The sequence below is a fragment of the Thunnus albacares genome, chromosome 13, assembly GCF_914725855.1.
Source record: "Thunnus albacares chromosome 13, fThuAlb1.1, whole genome shotgun sequence".
NCBI lineage: Eukaryota > Metazoa > Chordata > Actinopteri > Scombriformes > Scombridae > Thunnus > Thunnus albacares.
Window position 1 is genome coordinate 17,379,537 of NC_058118.1, and position 26,585 is coordinate 17,406,121.

Consider the following 26,585-nt stretch of genomic DNA (forward strand, 5'->3'; position numbering starts at 1 on the left):
TTTCTGTTGATCAGTGTAAAAACCTACACAGTGAGTTAATTTTGTAAAGCAATTAAAACAAGTCAAACAGAATAGAGAACGTTTTATAGGCACTAAGAACAACATCCAGAGGCCAGTAATGACAGCTCTTTCACTGAAGATAAAGCATTCTTGTCGGTGTGGCCAATTTGAACATAACTTTTGCGCAATCACTTCAACCAAATTATTAACATGTGCACATACCGACGTACAGCAGAAGGAGGAATTTAAATGGCCATATCTCAGTGGTGTCTTGACTGACTTGACATCTAAATTAGTTAAATATTTTTGATGTAGATCCAGATGCAAGATTTTAAACTATTTTTCAGTTGTTTAATTGCAAAATTAGTGGATTGTGGAGAGTTTTCATCATTCAGGTTCATGTATCACAACAGTTTATTGGACTTAAAGTTAAAATCTACAATCTTCACTCAAGATCTTTGTCAAGTTTCTTCAAGCCCATATCCTCTCCTTGATGAGTCAAACACTTTGATGCAGTACTAAACTTTAATCACTGGAGGGTGGTATTGAGTTTCAATATGTCAAAGTACACTGAAACTGTGAAACTTTCTGTAGTTCACTTAAAGGGGACAAATTATGCACATTCCCGGGTCTATATTTTAATCTGGAATATTTTTTACATGATTTTCAGTTCAAAAAACTCCTTATCTATCTTATACTGGCCCTTTTTGCAGCCCCTCAGTTCAGCCTCTGTCTAAAACAGGCCATTTTAGCTCCTGATCTTGTCTTGTTAAAAATAAAAATATAAATATAAATAAAATGCATATTTAATGATAAAATCTTTTAATGCTTCTAATTTCTTAAAACTACTATTTTCTTGCTCTGATTCGCTTTAAGTATCCATAATTTTTGCCATGCTGTGCATGTAATTTTCTACTGTAATTATATTGATTTCAAAGTCTAATTTTAACTACTACTACTAATAATAATGATAATAATAACCATAATAACACTGATTACCACCTCACAAATGTCTACAAAACTGCTATGCTACTGCACTATTAAATGTACATAGAATAACATAATATACAGTAAATCCAAGCATTAAAAAGCTGAGTCCAGAGTGGATGGTTCATTTTATTTCTGACATTCAATTTTTGTAAAATAACCAAGGCAATGCCAGGCGTAAAGTCCAAAACCGTGGAGCATTTTAACAGAACACAACTGGCATTCAGAGTCAGGTTTTTACAGATCAGGTCCTAACTTTGTGTGTGGAAAAAAAAACTAATGAGACAAAAGAAAAAGATAATTGATAAGAGAAACAAAATGATCAGGCTTTCTGAGGTAAATCTCAACACATCTGTCAAGTCGGAGGCAACGGTTTTAGACAGCAGTGCTAACTGTTCTTTTACAAAAATGCTCATTAAAAATGCATCCAGAAAATAAATATGTGGCCTGAGTGCACTGTGTCAGCTTTAGATTCCATTCCCATATTTGCTTTACATTTTCAACATTATAGAATCATGATTTTGCAAAGTATTCTGATAAATTGAGTGTCAGAAAGGAGTGTCTTGCACTGTAACATCTGGATTTCAGATGTGAGATTGATTTCAGGGACAGCTAATATACAGGCAATAGGTATCCATATTTCTCCTAGTTTTTTGAAGACCATTTTAAATTAAAATATAATGTATAAGAAAATGCACACACGACATTGAGAGCACAGTGGCTTGTTTCTGTGGCGTTAATTCAGAAGCAAGTCAATCGAGAGCAATAATAAAAAAATAACTGATGTTAATTGAGATGCAGTGCATGGATTGATGGCAAAAGGAGCAACAATGAGGATTTATGCATTTGGTTGGCACATTAGCTCACAGACAAATAGCCTAACCTGTCACCGATTTTACATGTAGTCAATCCCACAGCTGAAATCTCAGAGATGTACTTGAATGCAAATAATGCATTTAAACGTTGAAAATACTGAATGTCCCTAAACCTTTTTTTCAGTTATCAGATTAATAGGTTATGTAGTCAGAATATTAAGTATATGAGCATAGAATACCTTAACACATTTGATGTTAAACTGTCCCAGACAGTATGAAAATACTTGTCACAGTTCATAGCCTGGAGAGTGACTGCAACACCTGCAATTTCTCCAACATGGAGTATAAACTGAGCAAATACATCTGGAATCAATAGCTGACGGGCATCTCTGCCAGTTATTTATTGTTTAATACTGCAATGCAAATTCACATACAGTTGCAAATGACTGTCATCACCCTGTGGTGGCATTTGACTTTTTTTTTTTTTTTTTTTTTTTATCTTGCAGGTGATCTCTCGCTTGCAATGACACAACTCAAGTGCTCCACGATGAAAACCAAATGTGTGTATGAAACTGATTGAATCTTTGTAACCATTTCAAGTGCTTCGTTTGAAATCGACGTCGACAGAATGGAGCTGATAATAAAATGAGAAGTCATTCAAGAATATATGTTCACCTTTCTGAAGAACATGTGCAAAATACATCAAACTCTACATTTCATCTCTTTAAAAAAAAAAAAAACAAACAGAAAAAAAAAAACACAGTTAAACAGCGTTTGGCCAGGTGTGATCCTACATTGATCATGTATTCATTCTCAGCCCTGCAGCCAACGCTTTCCAATGTCGAGAATAAAGTCATTCATCGTAATAAGACCTTAAGTAATAGTGGTAGTAAGTAATACTGTTGAGAGTTAACTAGTGCATCTCCTGTCCGTCTGCGTCATGCTGATCCCACTCCTAACAGTAGAGGGCACTGGAGTGATCACACCAGCTTGAGGACGCGTCATACAGAGTGGAGACGCAGTAACACTGGCTGGTCTCACAGATCAGACGGCTTGGTTTCCCCAAAAAGCTTCTTAGCCAAAACTTTGTCTTTGTTCACAGGCATGTAATGTAACAAAGGACACTGACCCACTAGGAAGCTTTGGAGAAATCAAAGCCCTGATCTTATTTATATATCAACACTCCTCTGGTTTAATATAGATGCCATACAGAGCAACATTTATATACATTACACATAAACAGATTGGGCTGTTTCCTCGTACACAAACACATCAGAGGGTATTTGGTTGCCGACAGCCACAGAACAGCTTTGGAGCGTTGCTAGTATAAATGACATTAGTGCAAATGCAACCCAAAAAATAAAATTAAAATAAAATTTAAAAAATGGCAGAAAAAACATAGTTGGTCGCAAGGTTAGAGCACACTGGGGACAAACAAATAGATGCTATGGTAACAGTGGCAGCGTGCAAGCTGTACGTATAAGCGTGCATCAGCATTATCAAGTTTGGAAGTCTTTCAAACACTCAGACTTCTCCGCACACACACTTCTTCCTCCCCGTTCTGCCCCATCTTCTGGGTGGGTGTGTGTATGTTTGTGTGTGTGTGTGTGTGTGTGTGTGTGCTAGCATGCGTGGGGGGGGGGACAACAAAAAAAAAAAGATGCTTTCCTATCAAATGGCTCAATTTGCTGGTAGTAACATTTCATGGAGTGAAGTGATTGAGCAGCAGGAGGATAATGATCGTCTTTGAAAACACTTTGATGTGACCGGTTTAAGAAGGAGTTGGATGGAGCAGAGTGATTGGCTACTGCCATGGAAGAGCTTCAACGATCCCTGGATCGATGGCGAACTTGGGATGGATTGGTTGAATGTATTTACGAGTCAGCTGAGCTCAGGAGGATGAGTACCATGAATGAAGTAAAACCAACTGAGCTCCTTGCCACCTCTGTTACACTCCACATTCTGACAACGCTGAAGGATCAAAATACGACTGCAAATGCAACTGTGGCCTCTGTTGCATGTCACCTACTCCCTCTCTCTTTCTACACCTCGTTTTCAGCCCATTTGCGTGCTGTCCAATAAAGCAGTAATGTAAAAATGATCTTAAAAATAACATTTATTTAACAGTGATACAAAAGTTTGGCGATGAGGAGTGAACTGTTTTTTTTTGCTGGGACCAGCCAAACAACTTTGATTCAGTTATTGAAGCAGTGTAATAGAGACAGCTTCACTGCAACACTCGACTACGACCACACCATGTATCCTCTGCTTAGCGCCAGGCTTTAGGTCATGTGATGGCCTCGAGAAACAACATTCAGTCTCTGTTAATGCGTAGTACTCACAAATATGCCTAACTACTGTCATCCAAAAGTGAAAACAAGAATCTTTATCAAGAACTGGTGGAGATCTTTGTAGACTTATTGAAATGTTAAGACTTTGTCACTGTTCTAAAATGCAACCCTCAGTGATCAACAGTCTATAAAGGCTCCCTAAACACCCCACCCATTCCTCGTTAAATCATGGCACACACGGGACAACAGAGAAAACCCAAACACTATGAAATGTACAGTGATGAGAGTGAAGCTGCACAAACAAAGGCAGGATGGGAGCAACCATCACATGAAATGTCTGGGATTGAAATGAGAAGGACATAAGCATTATTTCACAAATGTCATTATGTGTCCAGGAAACAGCAGTAATGAGTGATGCCGTACTTCAGTTTCTTCCAGGATTTCACATTTCTTGGACTTGATGTTGAACTCCCAATTATTTCTGAGATGAGATTACTGCTTTCCCTTTTGCGTTTTCTTATCACATCCCTGGATATCATATGTGGTTGTAAAGTTTGAACTAAATTAAAATTAAAAAAAATATGCCTACCCTGATAAAATCATTAGTGGCATAAATGTTGTCATGGGAACACATTTAGATAAGCTTTTCCAGGACAATTCCCTAAAAAATTGGCAATATTTAGCAATTTTTTTTTAATGCAAAGAGATGAATATCTGTTTGTTTTTCTCTCAGAATGGGGTTGGGGGTTGAATTTCTGTAATGACGAGACAGCAAAACCCCTGGACAAGTAGAATATAGGCAGATAATTGGCAGATGGAGTATTTAGATTGTGTTTTTATATGTGCATGCATGTACGTTGTGTGTGTTACGATGGGGCTCAACTCATGGAGGAGGAGACTGTTCCTCCGAAGATGGAGAGGTCTGGTCCGGCTGTGATGATGGACCAGTTGATGACCCCTTGCTGTCCGGTGGGGAGTCTGGGTTTTGCTGAGGCGTGGGCTCAGGCTCAGGTTCAGCAGGTGTCGTGTCTGACTGGGCCAGTAGCTGTGAGGTTGAGTGCTGAGATATGGAGGGAGATGGAGGAGAGGGGAGCATGTCCAATGTGTCAGAGGAAGAGGGAGAAGACAAAGACGTTGGATCTGAGGGCGACTGGTTCTGCGGAGACTCAGTCACAAGTGGGGAAGAAGGAGAAGAAGACGATGAGGGAGCCTTGTCAAGGTGCTGCGGAGTACAGGAGGAGGAGGAAGATTCTCCAGCTGACATGGCAGGTCCATTATCTCCCTCCTGCGTTCCTGTTCCCTCCTCCTTCCTGTCGTCAGGAAGAACGCCTTCTTCTTTTTGCTTCTTGTTGGCTGGTGCTTCTTCCTGGCCTGCAGGGCTCTGATTGGCTGCAGGAGTGTCTTGGTTGGGGACAGTGTTAGCTGGTGATTGGCTCTTAAGTTGTGAGTGACAAAGAGGGCATGTCTCCTGGACATAAAGCCATTTCTTCAGACAGCCAGCGTGGAAGAAATGACTGCATGGAGTGATCACAGCACTGGTCATGTCCTGGAAGGAATGAGCACAAAAGAAAAAAAACAAAACAAAACACACAGGTTGTGTTGTTAAGTTTCCTTTGACATTTAATTTGTTTCAAAACCACTTTGGTCGATGTTTAAGCAAATTTCGCATTAGCATAGCTTTAAATTGAAGCCTGTAATTTATCCTTCCTGCATACTCTCTAGATAAACAAATGCACACAGAACCGGCCTCTACCTGGTAGCAGATAGCGCAGATGTCATTGTACTGCTCCAGCTGTGTGTTGCTCGCTGTGGGGAGGCTTTTGATCTTGTTTACAGCGTCTCTCCTGAGCAGGAAGCTTTGCCAGCCAAGCTGGGCTCTGAGCCAGACGTTGTAGTACGAGTGGACCAGGATGATGGTGCTGCCCATAACACTCCACTCCCCGAACACCGTCTCTGACACGCCGTAGCACACCACACACACTGCAACCTGACAGAGGAGGACAGCAGTGACAGTGAGGCCGTATCGTATGACAATGCTTTTGTTACATGCTGCCTTCTCGTTTGTGCTCCCTGAGGATACTGTGTACTGTCAGCTTGTGTTGGTGCAACACTCACCAGGAACTCCAGTAGTCTGTAGGTGCCATTGACACAGTAGATAACTTCATCCATGTTCTCGACTGGGGCCTTACGAAACTCCTCGACCATGAAGAGAACATAGATCAGCAGAGTGCCGAGGACCTGAGGGTGACGAGAGAAAGCAATTTGATGTTATCCAATCCAATAATTAATCTCAGACTATGAACACTAAAGGATCCACAGGCAGTGGATGGCATTTTATTATGTTATCTCTGACTATTTGAGTCAAATTAATTGAATAATTCATTGTGATTTTATGTTCTAAAACCTTCAAACACAAAAAAGGATGTCAAACACCTCTGTGCTCTATGTGTGTGTGTGTGTGTGTGTGTGTGTGTGTGTCTGATCTGCTGTCCGCGTCCTTGTTACCTGCAGTGAGGTGAGGATGGAGGAGGAGATGATGATGAGAAGCCAGAAGTCCATGTGGAAGAACTGACAGATCATATAGGCCATGTAGGCTGGAAAGATCAGCAGGAACAAACACAGAGACACTGCTCGGAAGTGCTTCCACAAACTCCTAAAGGACAGACAGAGGAGGGCGCAAAAGAGATGATGATCAGCTCCATCTGTCCCAACATGGGCATTTTACTTAAACACAGTCACGCTCAGGGTACTATTGTTTTCCAAAGCAATGTCTGCCGTTTGAGGTAATAAACAAATATGCTGGTTTTCATCTTTCACTGTATTGTCCACAATTGACATTTGTTTAAGATTCAAGAATATAATTGGTAAAGAAAAAATATGCAATTAAAATACAAACATAAAAAGTGTTTTTGTTAATAAGAAACAAGATGTATGTTAGTTATCTTACTTGTCTCTGGATGCTCCCAGGGCCAGGACTATGGGGTCTGCTATCTCCAGCATGGACTGCAGAATGGAGGCAACAACAATGAAGAGGATGATGGAGAGGAGGAAGGCTCGGTGGATGACCTGCAGCTCAATGAGGCCAGTCTGGACAGCGAGGATCAGCAGGGTGATGCCTTCTGTCATCCCTCTAAAACAGACAGATGAGAAACAAACACAGCAAGTGATTAAAAGTACGTAGAAACATACCAACAGACATCCTCACTGTGTGCACGCACACAAACACACACACACACACTCACACAAACACACACACGCTGACTGACCTGTGCATGGTGTTGTCATTCATAAAGGCTCTGTAGCCTTGCAGGTAGAACTTGCAGAGTGTGAGAACTCCCAGAGCAATGAAAGAGACGGTAAAAACCAAACCCAGTAGGGAGTACGGTGTACTACAACATTCTGCAATACTGGGGACAGGAAGGATGGAGAAAGAGAGTAAAGAATAATTACAAGACAAGGCAAATAAACAACAAACAAAAACAGAAAAATATTTACCATACCATGAACTCTACCATTACCTATTAGCAGTTTTAAATGTTTTGATCAAGCTGTTGTATTAATGGGTAATAAATAACAAGGAATTACAAAGTTTCCTGATTTCCATGAAAGTTGTACAAAGCAAAGTGAAAGTATATTTTACCATTGTTTGTACAAACATGTACAATGTTTGTGTAGTTTGTCTTATATGGTGTTTACTTTCATACACAATACTAGTTTCTACATCCTAGTTCAGGTAGTTTAGTACATCATATTTATGCCATGCGTTCTATAAGGCATGTGTCATACAAACATGGGGTAACACATACTAAGTGGGACTAAATTTGTGAAGTTCTGGCAAAACGGCACTCTACACCTTTGAGCTTCTGATGTATAATGTGTGATGTTTCATAGTTTTATAGTGATGCTATGCTCCTACCTGGTAAGAAAGAGGAAAAGGAGCCTCTCTCTTGAGGTAGGCTGGTCTCTGGTGCTAAAGTACGAGTAGATCTGCAGAGCGAACAGTAGCAGCCAGAAACACATGAAGAGAACTGGGAGGACCAGCTGGTTCCACAGAGACATACCCAAAGCTAGCAGCCCGTACACTTCCACCACCTGGGGAACAGAGAGAGAGACACAGAGATGGAGAAAATTAGAGACAGAGCAACATTAACTTCATATATGAGAAAATAATAGTACAAAAATGAAAAAGCTTGTGATATTAGGCTAAAGCGACCCAGTTAACTGCTGTATTACCTGAGCCAGCTCCCTGTAGGCAGTCTTGGCCAGGTTATATGGTACCAGTAAGTTAGAAGCCAGGAAGTAAATGACCTCCAGGCCTGTGAAGATCATGGAAAACTTATTGATGAAGACGATGGTCTCCAGTGGGACCAGACACAGTCTGGCCACCAGAGGGAGGAGGTGAGCAGAGAAAAGCCATATCCTCTTGGTCTGCATCACGCAGGAACATAGCGTGCACACTACCAGCTGACCTGAAAGAGGTGCATAGACACACATACACAAAAATATGCACACATGAATATCCACATTGTTATCACTATAATTTCCATCTCAAACAGCTTTTGTTGATGTGTTTGTTATTTTTGTGGAATTAAGAGCTTAAAATGAATTTTTAAAACAAACCTTGTGTGAGAGTATTTATATCTGTATCAATGTCAGGTAGAAAACACAAAAAAAAATTTCAAAAAGAAAAGAAACCATTTAGTGAGGCCGCTTTTGTATTAAGTAGCTTTAATCCACCCCCCACCCGTCTCTCTCTCTCTCTCTCTAGCAGTATATCTTTATCACTAAGACCATGTTATTTTCGCTTTCACAGGCTTTCACTGTGCAGTGAAATCAGCACTCAGTATGTCCTATTTATAGCACAGGAGACTCCATCTCTACTCTCCAGTAAGAAGAAAACAGGTCCTATAGACCCAGGAACACAACAGCTATAATATTTCTAGTTGGGGTAGAGGTTCGTGTTCAGTGCGGTTTGTACAAAAAGTGGCTAAGTAATATTACCATATTACCTTAAAGAGGGGGGGTGTCTTTTTAACATAGCCGAGAAATTTTAATCTTTTTTAACTGTCCTTTCTACAGAAAGGTTGAAGCACCAACAAGTTAAAGACCAGTAATTCTGGAGCTGTTAAGGGTTCAGTGTCTTCCTCATGGAGAATGGATGCTGGCTGTCACAGCCTGAGACTTGAGCCTGGAAGCTCAAGTTGAGGTTATGTCTCTCCCTCCCTATGCAATTCATTGTCCATATATTATTCCAGATGCGTGGGCTACCATAAAGGAGGAAAGAATGAGAGGTTGGACTATCCCATTAGATAAGAAAGGAGCTACTGAACTGCATCCTCCTGCCTGTGTTTGGGTTTGTGCATGGTGCAGTCATGCCTCCTCATGGATACATGTGTCTTCATGTAATATCATACCTATGAGTGCGGTGGTGAATCGGTTCATGGAGAGGGGTTCCAGGTAGACAGGTCCTTCATAGCCAGACTCCAGTTCACTGCGGACATAATCCCTGAAACAGAGAGGTCAAAATGCTCAATTTACAGGGAAATTCATTATGACTTATTGTATACCACTGCCCTACAGTACAGCTCAACCCCAAAAATTTCTAGCACTTGCCATCAAACTGATACAGTACATTGTACTGTGCAGTGACTAAAGGCTATCTAAGAACGATAACATGCCATTGTAATGACACTATGGTATAAATTAATTTTTCTAAATCTGAAGGAATACAACCACCCATACCTGAAAATGTCACTGTTACAATTAAAGTCTGCTTCAGATTTGTAAATAACACTATGGTCACCAGGTGCCATAGTGTTATTTAATCTGTACTGCACTTTTCATTCGCAGTGAATCTCAAAGTGCTACAGTGTTAAAAACATATAACATACAGCATAAAGAAAATAACAAACGTTAAGATGAAAAAGCCTTCCTGAATAAAAAGGTTTTTACACCTGTTTTAAAAGAGTCTAGGGTCATGGCTGCCCTCAGATGGTTAGGAAGGCTGCTCCTTGTATTGTAAGTAGTGTGTGTGTGTGTGTGTGTGTGTGTGTGTGTGTGTGCAGTGTATTTGTACCTTGAGACTTGATGACCAGCAAACAGCAGCAGGGCCGTAAGGACGTACAGGTATAGTTTAACCAGGTGCTGACGAGGCAGGGTCAGCAGCACCAAGCTAAGGATGTAACCTGTACCGTAGTCACACACGCAGACACACACAAACAGACACACACGCAACAGATACAGTATGAGACAGTAAGCAAAAGTAAAAAGTGAAAATATATCCATTACAAATGCATCTCTAATGCTTCCTGTGTGAGGACCATATTATGACAATCACAGAAGTGGTGTACTGAATGTGTCTGTGACAGATGTTTTTATTATGCAATTGTAGGGAACTGTTTTTGATGTTCGCTGTGGATCGAACAGTCACTGCTGCCAATAGCCTTATTGTACAACAGTCAACTAACTAAAACCACGTCAAAAAAAACTCCACCGCAGTTAGCAACAGTTACTTTGGTTTTACTGCCTCTCTCTCCCTTTTTTCTGTCTGTCCACCCGCAGCGCTCATCAGCACATACCAAGCCTATTGGCTCATTTACCAACTGCAGCCAACTCTGACAGCACACACAGACATGCACAAATACACAAAGAAAACTCAACACTGTGTTTGTCGGTCTTCTTTTAGCTTGCTCAAATCACAGTCTGACCATCAGACTTTGCTGTGTCAACTTCACCCTCACATTGCTGTTACTTTCTTTCAGTGCTTCTGTGACACTGGAAATACATCTGGCCTGCTCCAACTATGCCTCACTAGCTCCCAGTGTCTATGCTGCAAAGACCTTGTTTTATCTCTCCATGATTGGCTCTGCGGCAATATGACTCAAGGATCTTTTATGAAGCCTATTTTACTGTGTTCAGGGAGTTTGCTGACCTTTTGTGAATGAACAACACCTGTTAAAATGGTGTGTCATTATTTGGATTACATAGTTAACCGCAGAGATAGACTAACAATAGATGTAAACATTCTGGCAAATATAAACACATTTGTTAATTGACATTTAAGTGGAAATGACTTATGACACAACTGGCAGCCACTCAGTTACAGTTCAACCCAGGGACACAGCCAGGAGGAATGTTTTAGAGCCACGTTTCACTGCACTGAGGGAATGTTCATCACTTTGCTACCTTCATCACCGAGGTTATGTTTTTACCAGCTTGTCTGTCTCACTGTCAACAGGAGATGCCAATCAGTTATGGATTTTGGTGAAATCTGATGGATGAATGCACTTTGACATGGTAGAATTGTGGTGGTGATCCACCACTACAAGGTTTGTGTATTTTAACTGTTACGCTAAGAGATACAGACTTGATCCTACCATTATTTTAGAAATCAATTTCCCTTTCATTTAAGTGAATACAAGCTACACTATCACAATCACAGATCAAATTCCCAGCATACAACTCCAGACGTGGGGTTTCTGCTTTGGGCAGATGCCCCTGCAAACAATTGTTAGTGTAGGTAGGTGGAAAGCCAGTGAGGTCATGTTCTTGTCACTGCACTAGCAATTACTAGATGGCGTGAGCCCCTACTCACATTGTTCTCTCCTTGTGTAGCTTTCCACTGGCAGGTGAGAATGAACTAAAGTGTACAGGGACGTGGCCAACCCAAAACTGAGGGAAAAGTTGGATAACAGTTCAATGTTGACGGAGGTTGATCTCTCTCAGAAAGCCTTTTTTTTGTTCTTGTTCCAGCCAAATCTTTGACTGCTGTTTGGCAGAGCTACCTACACACTTGACACTGGTATCACATTAATTCTCACTGGCAAAGCTGACTCACACTGCCAGAATACCACTGCTCGGGCCAGAACCGCACAGCTGGAGGAGGAAAACTGGGTTCAGGCAGCATCCATCTTTTTTATTTTACCATCAGCTAAATCAGATGGTTTTGGTCACACTCCACTTGTCGTCATGCCAGACAATCCCTCTTAACTGTCCTGAGATCACTACAAAGCACAGCCTCATGGCTAACTGCCTACCACCATGTGTGAGCATTTTGAAAATGACAAAGTTAGGTACAGAAGAGCTGAATAGCTGAATGAAGAAAAAAAACCCAAAACATGCAAATCAAACCAAGAGAGGCCAAATTGTGACTGTTGGAGGCTACTGATAAAGCCAGCAGAACATGAGCCACTTTAGCTGATAACCCAGTCAAATAGTCCAAACAAAACACCTACACTGCGGGTTATGATAACTTCACTGATAACACTGACATACCAAAGGCTACAGCCTATTATAAATGTGTCACCTTATCCAAATGTGTAAAATGCTAATCCCAATCTTCTAAGAAGTGTTAATACAGAGAGGAATGTATTTGTACTGGAACAGGATATGTGTGTGCGTGTGTGCGTGTGTGTGTGTGTGACACCAGTACTGACCTACGTAGTGCAGGTAGAGCGCCAGGTATTTGTACTGGAACAGGGGGTTGTTGGAGAGGCTGGAGCGCTGGATCTTCTGGAAGAAGGAGCTGACATCCCAGCGGTACAAGACATCCAGCAGCATAATGCTGGGAACACGCAGACCCACATTGAGCACCGCCTCTACACGGTCCTTCACTGCCATGGCCTCAGCTTAACCTCTGATCGGCAGGCAGAACTGACCACTAAGACGGGAAGTTAACAGTGGGTGCGCTGCAGAGAAAATGGGGACAAGGCAAAGAAAGAAGGTGGAAATTTAATAGGTTGCAAGGGAGAAAGGCAGTAGTTACAGAGGATGAAAGGCAACCGGTAGCAAAGGAGGAGGAATGGGGTGGGAGTGAAGGGAGGTCACAGGAAGGTTGAGAGAGACAGACTGAGGAAGCGCAGAAGGAAGCAGAAGATACAAACACTCAAAAAGAAGCAATACTGCTATCAGCAACTGGTTAGCTAACAGCTAACTATTTTACAACCCAAAATTACTTTTTTTTCTTAATAGTAAATTTCTTGGTGGCTGGCAGTATAGATCAATAAACCAACCAGCAAAAGCCAAGGTTTCAGCATTTCACGGGTGGGTGGTGCTAAATTACCACTTTGGATAACAACTGTTATGCATCCAATTCCATAAGTCTATTCGCATTTTAGGGTTAGGGTTAGCAAAACAAATGCGTACATGTACTCAAAACATCTGCCAAAACATGGGAGAATAACGCTATAATTTATATAAATTGACACTTAGGCTATTTAGTTCAGTGCACTGATGGGTAAATGTTTGAGAGAGCCAAACTACTACTTGGAGCCTATAAAACTACTATCTAACCATTTAGATTATTAAAACAACACTTGGAAAAATACATACTTGTTGGAGCTCAGTTAACATAAGTTACATCATCATCCTCAAAAAAGGCAGTGCTTGCAAGTATTTTTTGATTTAATGACTAAATAATTACCTTTGTGAGATGAATGTGAAGCATATTGATCATTTTCTACACTGTCAACCAGAGACCAACATTAGTGGAGCAGCCATCATCAGTAACAAATGAGACCAGCTGACCAACACAAACTGCAGCATTAAACAACTATAACCAACTCTGAGGTGAAGAAAAGAACTTGGTGCTCAGTCTGTTTCACCTCAAAAACCCTGTGTCTGTTCAGCGTCTTTGACAGTGATGACTTTCCCTGGAGCTAACAGTGCAGCAGAGAGGCTGCTCTCCACTGCTGGAGACAAAGCGGAGTCTCCGTCTCCCCCTCATTTTGATATTTTCATACAGGCAGGAGACTGCAAGATGCTGTCAACTTTTTAAAATAAAGAGGCTGCGGACCACAGTGTTTCCCACAGAATTAGAATTAGTCTAATCTATCTGCAAATATTTCAATTTCCAAGTCATTTGTGACAAATAAGTAACTGAATTAAAGAGTTATGTTGCAAATGTATTGTCATTTTATGTAAAGCATTGTGTTATCCTTTTTTTCCCAACTCTCGTCCCAAAATCGTCACAAAATGAATTCAACATTATACCCTCCCTGTGCCGACGGGAGGTCCACTTGAGCCCTGCATACTTACTAATAACTTATTTGAAGAGACTCCAAGATGTCATTTGAATGGTCAGCTGATCTGTCAGCTGTTGTAGAAACAGCTTTAATGTAGTAATATTAATATATGTGACTGTAATACAGCAGATCAGGAAAACTACCTGTGGAATGACGGCACCAACAGCAGCTTTTCATATACATAAAATAAAAAATTACTGAATCATGAATCAATAACAAAAAACACAACTTTTTTTCTTCATAAGCCAAAGGCTTCTTTTCTTCTTTTCCATTTCAAGAACGTCTCAGTTCCTTCAGGAAAATATGACGCCGCACAGCTGCGTGTCTCCTGTAAAAATCATCCTCAGCCTGAAAAGAATGTCAGACTATCACAAGCTAAATAAGTTACATTTTCATTTAAACATAATCTGCAGGCTACAACTGTTTTTATTGCTTCTTTACGTCTGTTCTATTCTTTCACTTATTAACGGATTTAAATAGTCTATTTGTGTCTTATTCTGTAACAGCCAGACACTGTTATGGATCTATAATCAAATAATAAAGCATTGGAGCAGTTATCAGGTGTGTTAATTAATTGTAATTAATTGTACATGAATGTTAAGTTTTAACTTTTACCTAATAATTTCTACATATTGATAGCTGAATCATATTTGACATTTAAGGTGCTGTACGTCTTGAGTAGTTGTCGTCTCCTCAAAATGACGCTGGAGTGAGCGAGGACGTCCCGTTTGATTAATTAAATTCCTCCGTCCTCACGTCTCTTCCTCACATCTCTCTCTCACATCTTCGCTGAGAGGGGCTGAGACACAAGGAAGAGACGCAAGGAAGGGAAGCGAGGAGACACGTCCTCCTCTTTTTCTCTGGTTTTACTGGTGGACTACAAACCAGCGTTAAAGGTGCATGCCGCCACCTAGTGTATCGGAGTGTGTAACATCATGCTATTCACAGACAGGTCCATTGTCATGTGTTTGTGAGAGACAGAAAGAGAGGAGGAGAGAGACAGAGTGGGAGAGAGAGAGAGAGAGAGAGAGAGAGAGGGAAAGAGCAGGGCGCGCAGCTCCAACAACAGAAAATCAATATGTGGCGGGCAATGTTGATATTGTGGCGGTCTGCCACAAACAAATGAATGTATGGGAAACCATGGACCATTTATCTTATCTGCGAGTTATGTTTCATATTGTATTTTAGTGGACTGAGGACACCAGTGAATGGTTTTGCACAAAGTCTACCTGAACAAGAGCCTGTAAATTGTGTCCCTTTTATATTCATTCAATCGTGTATCGGTTTTGAATCGAGAATCAAATCTGCATTGAATAGGACACACAAGAATCTGAATCAAATCGAATCATGAGATTCCCATAGATTCACACCACTACCTAACACTACTGCCAGATACAACTCTCCTCCTCCCCACACTTAAGTGTGTCATGATCCTCTCTGCTGCTCATACAGGAATGCAGGAAACATGACCCTGGGTAAACAGCTAGTCTGGAATAGGACGTTAAGCAGAGTTCACAGGAATGCTGCACAGTTGTTCCAGTTCTAAAAGTTAGATTATATACAGTACAATACCCAAAGACTAGTTTGTACAAGTAGTGGCTACGTGGCTACTGAACGATTCACCCACAACTATGATTTACTTAGTCAAATCTATCGGTCAATAATCAATCTAGACTTGCAAATGCATCCAGGCCTTCGTGTTTGCTGCCACACACCAACCGCTTGCACAGAACTTAACATGAGTGCTGCATGAGCAACTGTCAAAAACCTCTATGTTACACTACCAGGTGTTTTCATGCAGGTGCAACTCTACATCAGACTTGACAAATTAGGCATACAAGCAGAATCTGCTTATTCACGTACAGTATATGCCTCCTCAGTTTTTTCACAAACTGTTCTGTTTACATTTATATAATCATAACAGTTACACTTCTTCACTGGCTTACACTTTTACTAGACTGTCAATGTGGGCTAAAATTTTTATATGGAAATATTAATATAATTTGGATAATGAAAAATATCTGAAATTCAATTTGGAAATCTTTTGCAAAACAACCAGATGGGAATGTCTTTCAAATAAATATCTGAAAAAATCTGTACTGGAGGTACTTCAATATATTGATGAAAAAATCCAATATTGTCATAAAGCTGTCCTGCTCTCTGATTTGCAACACTGCCTTGCCGCAATAGCCTAACACAATCCAAGATATTAAAAAGGGATACATATAGTACTTCTGTATGTATATGGTATGGCAAACTCTGATGGCTGACATTTCTATCTCCTTGCATATTGTCATGTCACCAAACATGCAAACACTCATGACATGTTCCATACTTATCTACTTTAAGAATAAATACTAATTGAGACACCTGAGTGCCACCTGTATATAACATCAGATATGTTACTTCCCACTTTTATATTTCTAAAGCTAAAGATTTGTATTTATATTCTATTCAAATTACTGCTGCAAGACCATATTCCCTATCTAGAATTAAATGCATCAAAACAAATAATCAATGAAACTGATTCACTAGACCTTTATGTAAATCGAACACTCCTAATGTAATCACTGTGTCAGAATCTAATTTAACCCTTCAAGTGATGAGAAACTTCCCATGGTCATCGACTTCAAGACAATCTGAATATATTGCTTCTGTCAGGTTAAGTGATCCTGCTGTAAATCTATCCATGACACACCTACATCTGTCTGCTTTTTGGAAGACTTAAAGACCTCTGATAAATCAATCACTGATAGCCATGCTCTCACCCAGCAGCATTGAGCCTGTTGTGAATTCACAGTGCGCAAAAGGGTAATTTCAGAGAGCAACATGTTGCCCTTTTTCTCTAAAAACTAACAGGGATAGGAGGACATTGACTACAAAGCTCCTGTTGGCTTTTCCCAGATCTTTTGTTTACAACCCAGCAATTTAGGTACTGCAAAAGGCTGTATCTTGCTTCAGGCGTACTTTATGGGAAAACACACCAGGGGTGCTACTTTTCAAATAAAAAAAACAGCTTGAAGCTGTCCTCCGTTGGTCAACACGCATTATTTCACAGAAGAATAAAGTTTGATCGCTCAGTCTCTCACTTTTGAAAGCAAGTCTCCAGCCTGTTTCCAAAGCCTGAGACTTCCTCAAGGTTGCTAATAGCAGAGTTTCCATCCATTAATATCCCTGCAGCCCTGGACAGGATCCTAATAACTTACATAACTGTGAATTCACTACGACTATCACTGGCTAGAGAGAGATCACTTCGCCGAATCCAATCTTATATAACACAGCCGTCTACCACTCTACTTTTATCTGTCATAATCCATTAACAGCTACAGGACATGGTGTGGTAGGACTTAGTCTAAATGAGTGTATTTATATTATTACTCGCTTAACTGAAACACTGGTACTACAAACGTCATGGATGAGTGAGTGCTGCATCGATTATGGTACGTGATGAACTCTAGTAACCCTGCTGTCTCGACGGGAGAGAGAGGAAAAAAAACTATCCCCTCTCTGCGCCGCAAAACACTGCAACACTTTGCTAACTAGGCTGGTTTGTATGTTGCAGGGCAATAGAGCACAAACAAAGGAAATAAACGACCTCGGTGTCTCTACACGTGATGTGTCAAGTTAGACATACGAAGAGACACACAGATAGCTATAACCATGTTCGTGCTGTGAAGGGATGATGAGCTGCATCGAGCAGGCAGCAGGCACAGCGCCAACAATTCAAGCTAACGCACTCAGCTAGCTTCACTGTGAAGTTAGCTACTGTCAACAAACGAGCCCATTTAAACACAACGGGGAATAAAAACAAAGACGACACTATAGCTAGACTCCAACAGCCACCACAAATATTCACGTAAAGGAAGATAGCTCAAACCATTTGAAGATTAGCGTTAGCACAAAGTGCCCCCCCCTCTACTGACGTTAGCCACTAAGTACTTCTGTAGCCTAGCTAGCAAGCAGACTGGCGCCCAGCCAAAACTAATAAGAAAAAGAGACAACTTACATTTGAAGGACGATGTTTGCAATATGTACAACGGTTTCGGGATGCGTTTCGGGTCGGATATCGACCATTTTAACTCGGCACCGCCCGAGTTAACGGTCCTCTCGATGGAAGTGCCTCACACTCAAAGGATGCGGCCCGTCCGCTCATCTCACCCAGCAGCCATTACCCTAAGTACCGATGAGGATGTACTGGGCATGCGCAGTATGGCCCATGGTGGTTAAACCAACCCATACTGGAAAATTGTAACTAGTTTGATCCCTTGTTGTTGCTCAGTACTTTAATCTTGATGAGGAATTATGGACCCTACTTAGCCTGGGTATTTAGCTATAGTCTTAAAGGGCTGGTTCAAAAATTTTCAAGTCTGTCTTAAGACAACAGCCAGGTGCCCAAATGAACATTGAAACAGGTTTTTCTGGCCATAATCATTCCTCCTGTTCATACTGACCATTAATTAGAAGATCCCTTCATAATGCACTATGTCAGTGATGGGGGCCAAAATTCACAAGCCTCCCTCTGTGCAAAAATGCATTTTAAAGTTTACCTGAAGTTAATATGAAGCTCCAGTCATCTAAATTAGTCAAATCAAGTAGATATCTATACTTCCACTGCAGCTCAACAGGGAAACACTGTCCGAGAAAACACAAAGAGGGAATTTGATGCTAAAAAGACTGTAAATGTGGCAGATATGCACTTAATATAATAATAATAATAAAATAATACATTTCATTTGTACTGCACTTTTCATTTGTAGTGAATCTCAAAGTGTTACAGCATTAAAACATACAAAACACAACATAAAGAAACTAATAAGAGTTAAGATGAAAAAGCCTTCTTGAATAGAAAGGTTTTTAGGCCTTTTTACTAACTCAAACTGCTGAAGCCTCACATAAGCTTCAGATAAACTTTAAATAGCTGTGTGGACACTCTTTGGATTTTGGCCCCCTTCACTTACATTGAAAGGGGATCTTTTAACAGCCAGTATGAACAGGAGGAATGATTACAGTGAGGAAAACCTCTTTCAGTGTTCATATGGACACCTGAATGTTGTTTTAAGACACACTTGAAAAATTGTGAACCTGTCCTTTAACATCTGTGCATTGAGATTGTGATCAGAGTTAGAGTTGGGATAAGGTTTAGAGTGTAGGTCAGTCTCTGAGCTGTAGTGTTGTTAAAATTTAGAAGTTTGGGGGATATTGTAATTTTTTTTTTTTTATACTGTATATTTGAATTGGAACTGTAATTTTTGCTGAGGTAACAAATAATGGATCCAAATAAACAATTAACAACAAGTGATTAGAAATGAATGTAGTCAAAGTTCAGTTTTCAGAAGCAGTTGAAATGATATTAATATTCTTCTTTAATATAAATGAATTTTAATAAGAACGGATGACATGCTAGGCAAATCAGTTTGCAGGTAAAATATGACCCCATCTCATTCACTGGACCAGAGTTGACATCTTTAAGTGCACAGACACAAAATACTTCATTTCACTAGGATAATGCACTCAATACCACTGCTACTTTACAGGGAGTCCAGAGAGTATATTAAAAATAAACCATTAAACATACCAAACAGTAGTTACAGACTGTGCAGCCTGTAAATCAAATGTACTGATTTGTAGTACAGTGGTATTTATCTAGTGGTCAACAGTGAACAAAGTTTTCCTGTAAAAGAATAGGGTGTGCACATTATTTGCCCTGAATTCACTGATTGAATTGCAGAGTGTCAACATCTGTTACAGTCAACATCTACATTATCATTATTCAAAAAACATCTAAAAGGAACTCTAATTAGCAAAGATTTATAATGCTTCATGAATTTCACTGTAATGTATCGCAACTTGTAAACCAGCTTCTTGATAAATTGTGCATTTCTATCAATTTTGTATTATTACCTATTATCTTTCTTAGTCCTGAAACTTCGATGATGATGCAATCATTGTTTTTGTCAATATTTCCCCCCTTTTTAAGTAAGACTATTGATATTTATACAGAGGAGGTATCTTCACAAGCCATTTTGGCTTCCAACTTCTCCTGCACAATGTTCAAACTTTTTTAAATTCGTATTGTCTTTTATAGATAGATAGATAGATAGATAGATAGATAGATAGATAGATACAGATATATGAAAATAAATTAAACAAACTAAGTAAACAAAGACTGCAGGATCTCTGTTGTTTCTAGTGTTTCACATGCGTGATTAATGATAGAAAATGTATAAAACATAAAATAGGCTACCCCTAATGTTTTAGTGATCAAAAGCTTTTCTTTTCTTTTTTTGGCTTCATTAGATGTCATTTTAAGGATTAAGTAAGCAGAAACTATCATAAATTACTATTATTATTCAGGAGCGCTTTTTCATTTGAACTCTTTTAACTATTTTCTTTAAGTTGTGTGTTGTATGTTTTTAACGCTGTAGCACTTTGAGATTCACTACGAATGAAAAGTGCAGTACGAATTAAATACATTATTATATTTATTGTAATTATAAAACGAGTTTATTTCAAGCTAGAGCTTATAGCGTGGTCACTATGGTAACGAAGCTTTGCTCCTACGTCACTACCGGCAGATTTCAGGACGCAAGGAAGAACACAGTGTGCGTCCCTCGATGAATGAAACTGAACGGCAAACTTAATTCATTCATTCAACTTTTCGACGAAAACTGAGTGTTTGCCAAGCATTACATGTTAGCTTGCTATATCAGGTAAGGATACCCAAACCGTTTAGTTTAGTCAGCTAATGTTAGCTGGTTGGCTGATTGCCTTACATTGCTGCTAGTCCGTGTTAGCCATCTCATGCTAAAAATATCAACACCAGAGACTGTCAGACTATCTTCTCTGATTAGGTGACATTTTGGCCGTTGTGTCTTAAATTAGCCAGCCAAAACAACACACGCTTAATAGACGTGATGTCAAGTTTTGCTCTCTGTGTTTCATTATTAGTTACTTTCTGTGTTTTTGCTCAAGCTACAACCAGTTAAAGTGTGGTAACTACACCCTGACATCTCTCCTGTTACTTTGCCTGTTCTCCTCTCTTTTGCAAGGTGTGCATGTTTGTTACTGTAGCTGCCGGAAATATTTGCTTGAAAGTGTGTGCACTTGTCTGTGCGCCAGCTGCAGCAGAGTGTGTGTGAGTGTATATGTGTGTGTGTGAAGAGCCCTTGTGAGCCATGTCAGTGTCAGTGATCATAAAGTGGGGAGGTCAGGAGTACTCCATAAGTTCTCTGTCTGAGGAGGACACAGTGATGGACCTGAAACAGTCCATTAAGAGCTTGACTGGGGTGCTGCCAGAGAGACAGAAACTACTGGGACTCAAGGTTAAAGGTGAGAGGGCATCAGTGATCGCAGGTGCGTTATACTTGGGGGAGCTAGTGTAAATAATGCCATATGATATCCAGAATGGGCTGACAAGATATCAGGACTTTATTCACCTTCGTACTCGTGCATTATTGTTAACTAAAGTATATGTAAGAAACTCCTCTCCTGAGTGAAATAAACTTTTGATCAAATAAATTCACCCTTACATTTCCCCAGGCTTTGGCTACATTAATCCACAGTCATGATCAGTCAGTGTTTTATTTGTACAAACATGCCCATTTCTCAACATGCTTGAGTGTCTATTTTCTGCACCTGTCTGTAGTCTGTAAATCATTTATATTTTACTTAAGCTTTGGTGGGGGTTTTTTTATAGCTAAATTAATCTCCCTTTTCTCCTTCTGCTCCTTGTTTCTTTGATCCCTGCCTCCAGGTAAACCTGCAGAAGATGAGGTGAAACTGGGCTCTCTGAAGCTGAAGCCTAACACTAAAATCATGATGATGGGTACCAGAGAGGAGAGCCTGGTAGGTGGTATGGTGACAGACGATATTAACTGACTATAAAGATATCTGGTTGGGACTATGACTGGCGAACCAGTTAACTGGCAAAGTGCCTGATTTGAAAGAGTAAACTGAAAAGCATCACATTTTATTTCTGACTGGTTATTTTAGAAATTGGACCAGCTAGCTCTGATCGACTGGTCAGTAAGTGGTTGGTTAGGTGATGATCATGCTAGCTGTTAACTACAGTTTTGTCATTTTTGTGGGCTCACATGTTGATTAACCAGTCAACTGGATGCTTTGCTCTCTTATGTTGTTGTGTTAATGGTTCCAGGGGGCTTACTGGTACAATTAAACTGTGCATGTGTTTTCTTTTGTTTTGTGAAGGAAGAGGTTTTAGCCCCTCCCCCAGAGAATGACGATGTGGTCAATGATTTTGACATCGAGGAGGAGGTCATTGAAGTCGAGAACAGGTCAGATATTTTTATGTGTCTGTAAAGAAGCAAGGTCGAATTTGTGGAAAGGAAAGGAAATATATTTGTGTGTGTCTGAGAAAAAATGTTGATCCTTCTCTCTAGAGAGGAGAACCTGGCTAAAATAGCCCGCAGAGTGAAAGACTATAAGGTGGAGGAGCTGAACCCTCCCAGAGAAGGCAAAAGGCTTCTGGTGCTGGATGTGGACTACACACTGTTTGGTGAGTTACAGTGACACACATCTAACTGGGGCACCACTGACTGTACAGCTTATTAAAGCATAGCATGCTTCTGTAAACACTGTACTTTCAATGTAACTTTACATCACACAACATCTCCGACTGTTTCTTCTTTCCACATGTACTCATGCCAGAGTACCAGATATAGATAGAAAATATCATGACAGATAGAAAATATTGCCAGATTGATATAAATTTTTCTGACTGCTGCTATACTCAGGAGTACAGGATGCTTTGCAACACAGAAATATATCACATCCATCCCCTCACATAGACACTGTGCATTGATGCTTGCCTCCTATGTGTGTTTAGATCACAAGTCATGTGCAGAAACGGGTCAGGAGCTGATGAGGCCGTTCCTTCATGAGTTTCTGACATCAGCCTACGAGGACTATGACATCGTGATCTGGTGTATGTATCTTCTCTTCTTCTTAATATAGTCTAAATTGGGAAAAATTGCATCCATTACAGAAGATGAGTATGAGAGAGTGGTTGTTAAAATATTTATCACTGCATTTCTTTGAAAGTGCAACATTTACAGTGCAGATACAAACAGTAGATATGGGGAGAGAGAATGGGGTATGACTTGTAACAAAGGTCCTGGGCTGGAATTGAACCGGGCATGTTGCAGTTAGATTGTATGTGTCTTAACCATTAGGTTACAGGACGCCTCCAGTACAACTAATTTTTTTGTTTTTTGTTCATGTACTAAATGCATATCTTGTAACCATTAGTTGCTTTTTACTTCCTCTGTGTGCTGATACCCAGCAATCAATCTGCTTATGGAATATACATCTCATACGTGTGTGTTCTCTCCTTAGCTGCTACAAGTATGAAGTGGATTGATGCCAAAATGAAGGTACGTATTCCTCTTGCTGTGTTTTTTTTTTTTTGTGTCGTCTACAAAGATCAAAGTATCACCTGGTGTCACTGGTCTGTTACTGTTACTATACTGTACCCGTTTTTGTCAAAAGGTGGCAGTGTTAATCAGTTTAACCTACAGTATTTGGGTTCAGAGGGGAACGGAAGATAACATTACGTGTGTGTGTGTGTGTGTGTGTGTGTGTGTGTGTGTGTGTGTGTGTGTGTGTGTGTGTGTGTGTGTGTGTGTGTCTAGGAGTTGGGAGTGACAGACAACCCTAACTACAAGATAACGTTCATGCTGGACAGTGCAGCCATGATCACGGTACACACCCCTAAGAGAGGGGTTGTGGAGGTTGGTACACACACAGTTCCTTATAAATTAAAATATTGGCCTGTTTCACTGCTGTGATTATATATGGCATACATTACTGATGGAAACAAACCTTTCACAGCAGAGGAAAGCATTTATATTTAATTTTAGGGTTTGTCTAGTTTGGTGGGGCTTTACCTTTGGACTATGTATTATGCCTTTATTTGTGCTACACTTTACTCTGCACTTTTACTATGGCTTTATAGAAAATCATGGAATGTGTAGCGAGGTTAAAACTCTACAAAAGGGGAAAATGTCTCTTTGTCCTTAAATTCACTTAATATACAGCAACAGCATGGCAAGCATGGTGTCTAACTGTCAAACAGTGAGGGCTATTTTTCCCGTATAAAGTGGAGAATGATATGTGCATCACATACTTTACCTGTTTATTTATGTTCTGGAGAGCCCTCCACTTCTGTGGGTGTGACTTCATGTGGAGGGACACTGGAGTGCTAGTGATGACAGATCAGTTTGAGAAAGGGCCATACAAAAACACAGAAACACACAGGAATAACATGTCTCTACGTGAAGTTTTCGGCCGAGGTTTGTTGCTGTGTGAGAAGATGATATCACTGATTCAGCATGTTTGATGGCATGTACACCTCCAGGTGAAGCCCTTGGGTGTGATATGGGGGAAGTATGAAGAATTTTACAACAGGAAAAACACCATTATGTTTGATGACATCGGACGAAACTTCCTCATGAATCCACAGAACGGACTAAAGGTAGGCTGCCAGCAGCGTTGTTGCTTCTCCTATTCCTCATCATAATTGTCAGCATTATGCACATGTTGTGCTGAAACTAATTTTGTGTATACGCTTGTATGTATTAGATCCGCCCCTTCATGAAGGCCCATCTGAACAGGGAGAAGGACAGGGAGCTGTATAAACTGGCTCAGTACCTAAAAGAAATTGCAAAACTTGAGGAATTCACTGGACTCAACCACAAACACTGGGAGAGGTAGGCTCACATACTGTATGCTAAACTGTACATTAAATATGCCAATATAATGCAAATATTATGTATATATCTATATACTGTATATCCAAGAACACATTTTTTTCAAATCTTTATTAATTTACCAGAATATGTCTGAAATATGAAATATGTACATCAGTATTATATGTATGGAATGTGTGCGTGTGCGTGTAGGTACCTATCTAAGAGGCAGCACCACTGAGGAGGGACTGCATCCTTGGCAATAACGTGGGCTGGACGCTACCATCCCATCATCCAGTTCTCACACACAGATACACATTAAGTCGGCAAATTACAAGTCCTTCATTCCAAACCGTAATACATATCCTACATTAACCCTGCAGCTACCACTGAAAAGCTCAGGACTGAGATGGGCTTCCCAATTTATGTATTTGCATGTTCTCTGTCCCTCCCGAGCCTCTCATATTTTTTCCAAGTATTGTTTCTGTTTACATTAACAACGGCAGTTACTACCAGTCTAAGTTATAGATTGTATGCCTGTGTGGAGTAAAAAAGAAAAAAACTACACACCACAGGCCACCATGACCCACAAACTCCTACATACCTACTTCAGTCAGGTTTGTAAGATGCATCAAGTGCACAGTTAAACTGTCTGGAAATATTCAAGATCTTGTAAACCTGCTCGGTTTTCCAGATGGGTGGGCTTTACAGCATCTGTACATTAGCAAGTAAAAACAGATTATAAATATGCATACTAAAATTAAATTTGAACGTGTCGAGAGTAATGGTCAAAATCAAAGATAAATCTAAGCCCTTGAGCATCATACAGATGCCTGCAACCTACACAACTTGACATGTATTAATATGCAAATAATCCTGAAAGGTAATGTGAGTTTAAACGTTGATAACATTGAGACTGGTTGTAGCTAAAATACTTTCATCAAAACAATCTACTGTCGTGCATGTTTTGATGGTAAACTTCCGTTATTTGTTGTTACTTGTATGCAGGGGTCACTGGACACAGACCAGTGGGTCGGAGGATGTTGCACATTTACATACTGTACGCACATAGATGGTCAGGTTTGGGTGTGTGTGCAAATTTGCAGAGAAATGTATTTGTGTTTTTCTGTGCATTGAATTGTTACATTTACCGCACACACACTCAAGACACGTGGACGCACACACTCAAGACACGTGTAGGATTACTTGGGTTTTTTGTTTTTTTATATGGAACTCAATAGATTCTGTAGTTTTGTTAAATTCAAATTTTAATGAACAAAGTGAGGATGATGGATAATGACGGTATTGCAAGAAACTGACAGAACAACATGTGTATTTTATGTTTTTTTTTGGTAGCTCCTGAAACTAATGTGTCTGCACTTATTGTCAATGTTTATTTTAAGTTATGGATGAAGAAGGGGAAGTGTTGGGGGAAGGGGAAGGTGGTGAACACCAAGTAGCACCTGAAGCTCTTAGAAATATCAGGGATGTGATTTCTCAGATTTTGTCAGGTTTACAGCTCTCTTAGAATTTCAAGTCCTTTTCATTTCTTGAGACCTGCCTGTTTGTGTTTTCCTCATCACATCCCTGACATCCTGGCTGTAAATACGACAATAAACCTTTTTTTGTACCTAAATTGCCTGTGGAGTTCATTGTTCCATAGGTTGTTTAAACTGAGTAATCTTTGCTATATTTAAACATTTTATTACCAAAATGAATTACCACTGTATTTGAAATATATTCTTGGTTTTTATGTAACTAACT

The 26,585-nt window shown here is 40.0% G+C and overlaps 2 protein-coding genes across 3 annotated transcripts; one reads left to right on the forward strand and one right to left on the reverse strand.

The window, feature by feature from the left end:
• Window positions 1-1,096: 1,096 nt before the first annotated feature.
• On the reverse strand, window positions 1,097-18,321 carry LOC122995069 (RING finger protein 145-like). The gene is made up of 12 exons (XM_044370040.1): window positions 18,122-18,321; window positions 12,529-12,780; window positions 10,170-10,278; window positions 9,508-9,599; window positions 8,327-8,562; window positions 8,010-8,185; window positions 7,360-7,500; window positions 7,041-7,223; window positions 6,599-6,746; window positions 6,209-6,331; window positions 5,847-6,080; window positions 1,097-5,639 (listed from the first exon to the last, which is right to left on the reverse strand). The coding sequence occupies exons 2-12, from the start codon at window positions 12,710-12,712 to the stop codon at window positions 4,977-4,979; spliced, it is 2,289 nt and encodes a 762-aa protein (XP_044225975.1). The 5' UTR covers window positions 12,713-12,780; window positions 18,122-18,321; the 3' UTR covers window positions 1,097-4,976.
• ublcp1 (ubiquitin-like domain containing CTD phosphatase 1) lies at window positions 17,452-26,457 on the forward strand. 2 transcript variants are annotated; one of them, XM_044370042.1, is made up of 11 exons: window positions 17,452-17,555; window positions 21,165-21,444; window positions 21,869-21,960; window positions 22,324-22,409; window positions 22,515-22,630; window positions 22,961-23,059; window positions 23,470-23,507; window positions 23,766-23,864; window positions 24,491-24,607; window positions 24,715-24,842; window positions 25,035-26,457. In XM_044370042.1, the coding sequence occupies exons 2-11, from the start codon at window positions 21,291-21,293 to the stop codon at window positions 25,060-25,062; spliced, it is 957 nt and encodes a 318-aa protein (XP_044225977.1). In that variant the 5' UTR covers window positions 17,452-17,555; window positions 21,165-21,290; the 3' UTR covers window positions 25,063-26,457. The 2 variants fall into 2 exon arrangements, with proteins under 2 accessions (XP_044225977.1, XP_044225976.1); XM_044370041.1 differs by lacking the exon at window positions 17,452-17,555 and adding an exon at window positions 20,691-20,825.
• The last annotated feature ends 128 nt before the right edge of the window (window positions 26,458-26,585 follow it).

Coding starts and splice junctions, on each gene's coding strand:
- LOC122995069 (XM_044370040.1), bottom strand. CDS start 12,712: ATGGCAGTGAAGGACCGTGTAGAGGCGGTGCTCAATGTGGGTCTGCGT. Junction 10,279..12,528: donor GCTCTACCTGCACTACGTAG/GTCAGTACTGGT, acceptor ACTACGGTACAG/GTTACATCCTTAGCTTGGTG. Junction 6,081..6,208: donor ACAGACTACTGGAGTTCCTG/GTGAGTGTTGCA, acceptor CTCCTCTGTCAG/GTTGCAGTGTGTGTGGTGTG.
- ublcp1 (XM_044370042.1), top strand. CDS start 21,291: ATGTCAGTGTCAGTGATCATAAAGTGGGGAGGTCAGGAGTACTCCATA. Junction 23,508..23,765: donor GGATTGATGCCAAAATGAAG/GTACGTATTCCT, acceptor GTGTGTGTCTAG/GAGTTGGGAGTGACAGACAA. Junction 23,865..24,490: donor CTAAGAGAGGGGTTGTGGAG/GTTGGTACACAC, acceptor GTACACCTCCAG/GTGAAGCCCTTGGGTGTGAT.